The 8460-nt window shown below is 34.1% G+C and overlaps 1 protein-coding gene across 1 annotated transcript; it reads right to left on the bottom strand.

Annotated features, from left to right (window-relative positions):
* Positions 1 to 2182: 2182 nt before the first annotated feature.
* On the bottom strand, positions 2183 to 7504 carry LOC133874322 (protein WVD2-like 3). Its single transcript, XM_062312219.1, has 7 exons — positions 7345 to 7504; positions 4207 to 4771; positions 3891 to 3979; positions 3682 to 3775; positions 3498 to 3569; positions 3170 to 3280; positions 2183 to 2780 (listed from the first exon to the last, which is right to left on the bottom strand). Exons 2-7 carry the CDS (start codon positions 4765 to 4767, stop codon positions 2475 to 2477), a joined length of 1233 nt encoding a protein of 410 aa, XP_062168203.1. The 5' UTR covers positions 4768 to 4771; positions 7345 to 7504; the 3' UTR covers positions 2183 to 2474.
* Positions 7505 to 8460: the final 956 nt, after the last annotated feature.

The following is an 8460-nucleotide window of genomic DNA, read 5'->3' as shown; positions in this document are numbered from 1 at the left end:
AGGATTATCGTTTTGCTACTGAAAACAGTTTAATTAAATTTCTTAGGCCCGTTTATAGAGTAATAATACAACATGACAAGAACAGGCTCAACGCAAAAAAAGGATTAGCCATGAGCTCTACGAAGTCGGGAGAGGGGGAGCTACAGGGGGCAATTGTCCACTTTTTTCTATTCGATTTTTTTTTTTATTTTATTTAAAAAAAAAAAAAAAAAAAAAATCTCTCTACAAAACCACAACATTTTTTTTTTTTTTTTTTTTTCCAATTTTCTCTATTTACGGATTTTAATAACTGTGAACAAAAAGTAGGATAAAATGTAGAAAAGTAGATATTGTTATAATTTTTGAAGAAATCAAGGCACGTACAGAATTTCTTGAAAATTTTTCAGATGTGTTGCCAAACTTTCACATGGATTTATTTTCTCAATTTACTCTTAAATAATCAAATTAATTATCTTTCTAAATGTTTATATTTGGATGGTTCTTTTAAGTCAGTGTGTTGATGAATATATAGACATTCTTTATATATTTTAATTTTACAAAACATATTCTTGTAGTTAACGTGTTGATGAATACATAGACATTTTAAAATATGAAAATGATTGAAAATAACTAAATAAATTAAGGCAACAAATAAAATACAAGTTATATTTATATGTTTAAACGATAATTAAAACTATTTAATTTATTTTGTCACTCATATTATATAATATATTTTATAATCAATTTTGTTTCAACTCTCTTAATATTGCCTCTCTTGAACCAAAATCATGACTTGCCAACGACGATGAGTGGATAAGAGAGTGTATGTGTGTTCTGCTGAACGTCTTTTTACTTATTAAAGCAATTGCATGGTTAGTGTATGAATATATATTTTATTGAAATTGAGGAGAATGGTAGCGATAAGGTTCAAACTCAAAACCTTTGACTTTGATACTATGTAAAAATTTATAAAAAATAATAAATATGGAGAAGAAAGCAAAAGCAGAAGAGAGAAAAGACAATGAATTTTGAAGTGGTTCGATGTTAGACATTTACGTCCACCACTGTGAGTTGCCCTAAGAACTACATTGTGCTCTCATCAACTTGATTCTATTTATAACACAAATGTCTCTATTTATAGGAAAACAATGATAAGTTAGGGAATAAAAATATGGTAATCAAATCTCCAAAATTTGAGTATGGCCTAAAGAACAGTGGAGACCAAGCATAGCAATATCGTTATTTGCATGCTCTAATAGGATGGTTTGACCATCCTAATCAATTAGAGGTTTACATAATCTTTATTTGACACTCCTAATGCTATGAGCATAAGCATAATTTTGTCTCTCAAGAAAAACGGGCCCTTTTGCATCCTAATGGGTCAGGACCAAACAATTTTAAGCAAATGTTGCAATTCGAATTCGTATATCGAATTCAGATTGTGTCAAGACATAGGTATAAGACTATATAGGTTAACTATAACTCAACCCATTTAATTAAACAAGTCAAACTCTTTCAACCCTAACTCTTTAATTTCGTGTTGAGTTCGTATTAAGTTCAAAAATTATTAGCATCCATGTCACATGCCTTTTCTCTGATTTTGAAACTAATATTATTCTGCAACCTAACATCAGAAGAACTGCTGCAACTCTAATAATGTTAGTCAGTTCAACATAATTAATTTGATCTACCAATAATTGCAATCCCATTCCCAAAACGTATAAAAAATGTTAGAATCAAGAGCTTAAAGTACCTACGTTTTTGGAACCAGCATCCTTTTTGACTAGCAATATTGCTTCCGCAAAGGAGGCATGGTCCCTTAAAAAAAGCCGTCTTTTGCCGAGTGATAACTAAGAAGCTTTACGCTCCATGGCATCTTTTTCTTTTGCTTTAAGAGCTTTTCATAATGAGGGGCTTACCATAATTACGAAAGAAAATGGATTTCCAACCAATCTTGTTGCACTTAATGGGTCCCCCTCAGCCTTCACTTTATATTCATTCCTCTCTCAACCATGGATATGCAGTAAGCAAGCATCACTTCTTGCACACTACAAAGCAAGATGGTGTCATTGAGTACACAATCTTCACTGAAACCAAAAAAATTTGATAGTTATGTTACAAGTACTATTTGTACAATACCCCAAACCACCAAAAGAATAAATATGGAATCCTAATCAGCTAGCTCATCCTGTCCAGAAAAATATTTGATGGGACCTATGTATTTCATGCTCTCGGCTGTCTTTTTGGTGGACAGCCGCAAGTATAAAAACACTGCCGTTTCCAATATGGCAAATAAAAATTCAATAGTTTTTACAGAGATGAATACTTTTTATACATAACTTCAGAATTTATACATCATACATTAAATAAAGCCCTGCAACAAGTCCTTGCAAGTTAAAGGAAATAACTTACATATATTTTTGAGAGCAGTCGCAATAAAACTTGAGAAAATGAAGACCCATTTCCTCTTATAAATTAGAAAACTCACCAGAAACTCAAGAATGGACTTCAATGTCCAAGTTCCCCTGACCATTTACCTTGGTCACGATTGATTTGTTTATCTCTTCTGCTTCTTTGGATTCATCTTTGAATTTGTAATTGGTATTACCGTTATGGATGTTGCTTTGATCCTTGATAATGCTGGAACCATTGGCGGTAGTCTCCTCTTTGTAACTACCAAGACTCCGACGATTTCCCCGACCACCAGGTCCTTTCACCTTGTCTCCCTGGGATGAACTGACTGCATCACTGCAGCTCTTCCTTCTGCCCAGCTTTGGTGATCTTGCACGAGTTGGTGGCAGCTACCATTCATACAAAGCAACAAAATCAAGTTTAAGCTGTCATGTATACAGGACAAGGAAGTTATCACAGTCTTTTCCTATTTCTGTACACTATTAAGACAGTTTCTGTCATTTTTATCTGGAAACTGCAAGAAGTTGGAAGTTCAAATGCTAGCTCAAAATCCTATATTTTCAATTTTTGCGACAAATAAAACTCATTAAGCCAAGGCAACAACACTACATACGGGAGGAGGACCAAAGACAAAACAAGTACAAAAATAGAAAAGAAAAAAAGAAAAAGAAAATTAAACATGCAGAAATTCTATGAAAACCAAAAAGGAATCTATGTTCTGGAATAAATTCTGAACTTCTATATGACACCATAAGAATGAGAATGGTCTGTGCAGTACCTTCTTAAGTTCAATCTTAGGTGGAGGTCCCTCATTGTAGAAGCTTGGCATTGGGCTTGCCTTAAACATTAAACTCTTCCTCAGTTGTTTAATAGCTGCCTCTTTCTCTTCCTTAAAAGTTTCAAAATTGATGAAGAGGACAAAGTCAAAGTAAATAATATTAGAATATCTGCCTCAGCCATACAACATTAATAGACAGAAACGAGTGAGAAGCAGCAAACACTATCTATTGACCATCATGAGAGACAGAGGGGAGTACTAAATTTTTTTTTTTTTTGATAAGACAGGGGAGTACTAAATATTCTGGTTGACACGCAAAGTACCCTACCTTTGTCCTTGCTTCACTTTGAGTTTTCTCAGCCTCCAAGGCTTGGTGTTTCTCCTCTAATTTCGAATAAAACTGAAAATGTGGCAACATGATAGGGATGTGCAGTTTTGCATTTAGGATATGTCACAAACACAATACTGATTATTCAAATATAAAAAGATACTACGTCTGGAAAATGAACTACCTCCTTCCGTTTTTCTGCACGTTCAGTGCACCTAAACAGCGGAGCTGCTGCAACAATTGCCCTGTAGTTCATTGCACGTGCAGACGCTGCAGTGCTGTGCGTGTGCAAGGGATGAAATCAATTTCAAAACTAAGAAAGTGGAGAGAGCAGAAAAATAAGAAAGAAATACAAAGTGAGTAAACTCAAGACTGCAAGGGGTGAGAGGATACGAGGAAGCAACAGAGCAGGAATCATCTTCATCAGGATGCTTCTTGTTATCTGGTTGCAGTGGCTTCCTCGATGCAATTTGTGATATTTTCTGCCAAAACATACCAAAGTTTCAGGATCATATAAAATCAAATTCTTTTTTTGTTAAGTATGATCATATAAAAACAAATTCTAATCCTAGATTATATAAACTCTATGTTTAACCAACAAAAAACTACAACTTATTTATAATTTGATGGTCGTGATCCAACGAGATTCCTCTCTATGAAAAAGGGAATCAAGGATTTCACAAGAAATCCAGAACCAGTCAGTAGTTACCTGATTGGGCTTTGTGGTATTTGGATGTCGCCCATTGTTTGCATTAGATGATTTATTCACACCGGTGCCAGTATCAGGTTGAGCACCAGCAGGACGAGTTCCACATGAGGCACGCTTTTCAGTTGCTAGGGAAAAGGGCTGTGGAACAGTGTGTTTTGTTTGAACATTTGCAGCAACAGTTCTAGATGCTTGTTTGATACCCCGTGACTTATTATTGTCCTTTTTCTTCTGGCTTTCTGATTTTACCTTTTCCTCAGGCAGGCCAGCTTTGAAGTGTGAGTCTACTACATTCTGCTCTTCCTTATATTTCTCATTGTGACAGAGTTCAGATACCTCAACTGAAATTTCATTGGTACATTCCTTCACTTCATATTCCTTTGCTTCAGTGCTCTCTTCTGAACTTTGGATTTCAGTACCCTCATTAATATGCTCATCCGACTCTGAACCATCATGCTGAATGGGAGCAGTTTCATGATTTGAATCATGGGAATCACCATTTGAATAAATTATGACACAATCTGGCTCCTTGTCCATACAAATATCTGTAACTTCTATTCCCATTTCACTGCAATAAAGAAACCTAAGCATTACACTCTCATTATTTTAATTATGCTTCTAGTGCCACAAACATCTCTGCACACCAGAATTTCCAATCATTACTTTTACTATTTAATTTTGTTTTCATTTCCGAGTTATTATCTCATTGATTGCAATCATGTCAAATAGGTACAATCATACAAATGCTAGGTGGTAATTGGTATTACAGCTCAAGCATATTTAAAATGTAGCATTTGATACCATTTCTTTGATATGCTACCGTTAAATTAATCTTATTGACCAAGAAATAGAGAAAATGTTAATCTTATAAATATTTCCTCCAAAGTAAACAAAGATTAAGAGAAGTAGAACCTATAAGAAGATATTGTGATATAATTTACAAGATAAGTTACATACAAGGTGCATATCAAGTAGTATACCAAAGGAAAAGAAAGCAATCACATTACAACGTAGAAACTCATTACATTTCTGATAAATGCACAACACCAGGAGGTATCCGTGACAATCTCTCTCTTCCTACAGGCTCAACTAAGGACTTCATTATAGAGGGACGTAACTTTTGCTAAAGAGCAACATCGTTGGAAAAAGCCTCTGACTAGAAAGTGGAGTTTAGAACATTCTCAGTACACAGACATAGTTGACAGAAATGGCAACTTTTTAACAAGATTTAGACGCATGGAAATTATGAATATTCATGAAAGAAAAGGCTAAGTTCATGAGAAATGCGATTTCATTTGATGGGGAAAAAGGTTACTAGAAGTGTTTGTGTATGCATATTGGTAGAGTAAAGCAAATTCAGTACAAATAACAGACAACAGGCACACAATGAATTTAAAAGGCTAGAGAATACGGTGATTATAGGAAATTATATATTCATATAAAGGTATATTCACCATGTAAAGCAATGAATTAGTCAAATCAAAAGGCAGTATAGACCACTGCTTTCAGAAGAAACAAACTTTAAATTACATGTGAAAATGCCAGAAAAGTTGAAGGAGAGAGCAAGTGATTTCATATGTGAAAGCCAAGCTCACAGGCATTAAGGAAAACCATATAACCACTCCATTGTAGAATATATTAAACTAAGACCAAGCCAGTGACACAAAACATCTTTGGCTATATTTACTTTTGTGAAGGGGCATGCATTTCACAATGGCAGAGAAAAGGTTTTAGGTTGGATATAACTTGATTTTAAAGATAGTGGGTACTATAAATATGTCATGTGAATTAACCCCAAAAATTTTGGAAAGAATAATCAGATGCAAAATGTACAGTATCTACAATGATGGTGAATGATTCTTTTGGCAATCATATGCATACAGTAACCTTTCAAAACCTCCTCCAAACCAATAACACCCAGAAAGGGTCACCAAACTACGAACAATAGCTCCTCTTCTATCCTCAGTACTAGAGATAAATGAATTCCATACGCCCAAATTTTAAATCGAAGAATTTTCTTTCTGTTGTTGGTGTTGGAATTTCATGAACACAGAGCCAAAACGAGAACGAGTTCAGTCGAACAGCATATAATGTAAAGGGAAGTTGAAGAGCGCTTCGTTTAGAGTCGTTTAAAACGAAACGAGCCACCACAGCTGAAAAACTAATTCCAACAGTCAGAAAATCTTTAAACTGCTGTGAATCATTTCTTGCTATTCTATCTGTGCTTGAATTTGTATAATAATCAGATAAGACTGACATTATTCACACTGTAAGAAGATAAAAGTGATCAAGCAGACGACAAACTGGAGGGGGCGAAGACTAAAACCATAGTCGCTTCATAAAACATGAAAAAGATATGTTGATTATTAACACACACACAAAGGGAAGAAAAAAAAAAAAAAAAAAAGATAGAACCAATTCCCTTCCCAACTTTGGCGAAGCCAGTACACATTAGAAGGAGGGAACTAGGGAAAACGAAGCAAAGAATGCTCATAGAGGTGAGAATGGCAGTACGCTCAATCTGTAATTATGAGAACCAATCCAATATAGCCTCAAACAAAGCATCGATTCCAAGCATTGCGGGACAATCAAGACAAAGTCATAATTTTCAGCTTTTAACAAGGCCAACAAGAAATGCTAATAGCACATTAGCAACACGGAAATTCTTGTATTGGAACTAATTAAGAGAAGAGATCAATCATCCGTTGAATGCAACCAATATATCCAATAAATCATTCACGCAAATGTCAAAAGCCATAGGTTTGAATCTGAATCGCCATGAAATACACACATGACAGAGAAATAGCAGAGATTTTCGTTCTTTCAGACCCAAACAATCCAAAATTTTGATTTGTTTTCTCATCCTACAGTTTCTCAGCACCCAACCAAAACCGATGCTTTTCAGTGTCTTTCACTATCTTTTATCAGCAACCGAATACACAAACAAACAAAAAATAACTATCTTAAATCAAAGCAACAATGAAGAACCAGAGAGATAATTCAAAAAAAAAGAAACCAAAACGACACTGTGCAGATCGATTAGGCATTCGAGGTTTGAATTTTAGAGCTACATTTCATGCATGCACGAGAATAAGCAGATCTTTGAGAAGCAGAGCGTGGCAAATGTGGTAAATAACTCACGGTTGTGGTCCGATCTATGGAGAGACGAAGGGCTCTCTGGTCTCTTTGGCCTTTGTGGATGATAGTCTCTCTCTCTCTCCTTCGCCTTATCGAGCTGTGAGTGTGTGTGTTTGTCTCTCCTCTCTCTCTCTCTCTCTGTGTCTCTGTGTATTTTCTGTTCCTCGGTTTTATATGTGCAGCGCCTAGTCGGTGCTCACGGCGTTACTTCACGCCGTACCGCAATTTTTGAAATGTTAACTATTAATATTTGTTATCTTACACGGAAGTTATGTATGCATGATAGTACGTATTATGGTAAAAATATACGGGACATCAATTTCTTCCAACTAACTCGGTTTATAAAACCGCTAAGCATATACTTTTTTTTAATAATTTAATTAAAAAAAGCATGTGTTTTTTACATGCTAATTAAAAAATAAGTGTCAAAATTTTTAAAATAGCTCTCCCTTTTTTTAGGAAAAATAAAAAGAAAAAATTACAAGAATTTAACGGAATATTTTAAAATACTCACGCTTAAATCTTTAAAAAAATTTATATATATTTAAAAAAAATAGTATTTTGAAAAAATTTACATGATTTAAAGAAAAATCCAAAAGATGAGTGAAATTAAAATATATATATACTAAATTTAGAGTTTTTTAAATTTAGAGGATAATTACAAAAGCAATAACAATTTATAAAGATTAAGTGAAGTTTTCTTAAATTTTATGTTGAAATATGAAGGATATTCTTTAAAAATGAAAATTGATATACTATTAAATGGTGTGATCATTGTAGATAATTACAAGAAGTATAAGAAAATAGGACAAATGGCCAATACCTATTCATGGGAAATTTCGAAATGGTTTTGGCTCTAACCTTTCAAAATATATGAATTTTTGTCTTTGGTTGCTTTAAGGTTGCGAAAAGGTATGGATGGGAGCTTCGTTTTCACCAACTTAGATAACGCTTTGACAGAAGATTACAGTAAGCTCTTCAATGTTCGTCCAAAAATAACAAAAATTTCTCTGTTTTTATCCAATTGAGGCTGTCAATAATGACATATGTCCTTAAAGTATCAATATATCTTTTCAATATTTGAAAAAGGCGAAATCATTTTTCTAAGTTTCTAACACA

The sequence above is a fragment of the Alnus glutinosa genome, chromosome 1, assembly GCF_958979055.1.
Source record: "Alnus glutinosa chromosome 1, dhAlnGlut1.1, whole genome shotgun sequence".
Lineage (NCBI taxonomy): Eukaryota > Viridiplantae > Streptophyta > Magnoliopsida > Fagales > Betulaceae > Alnus > Alnus glutinosa.
The sequence above is the reverse complement of the archived record's forward strand: the minus strand, read 5'-3'. Positions and strand labels throughout refer to the sequence as shown.

Bases quoted from the DNA above. Each gene is read 5' to 3' on its own strand.
- LOC133874322 (XM_062312219.1), bottom strand. From the start codon at position 4,767: ATGGGAATAGAAGTTACAGATATTTGTATGGACAAGGAGCCAGATTGT. The intron at 3,570-3,681 runs GTAGTTCATTTT...CCACATTTTCAG, and splicing joins GTGCAGAAAAACGGAAGGAG to TTTTATTCGAAATTAGAGGA. The intron at 2,781-3,169 runs GTACTGCACAGA...TATGAATGGTAG, and splicing joins CTAAGATTGAACTTAAGAAG to CTGCCACCAACTCGTGCAAG.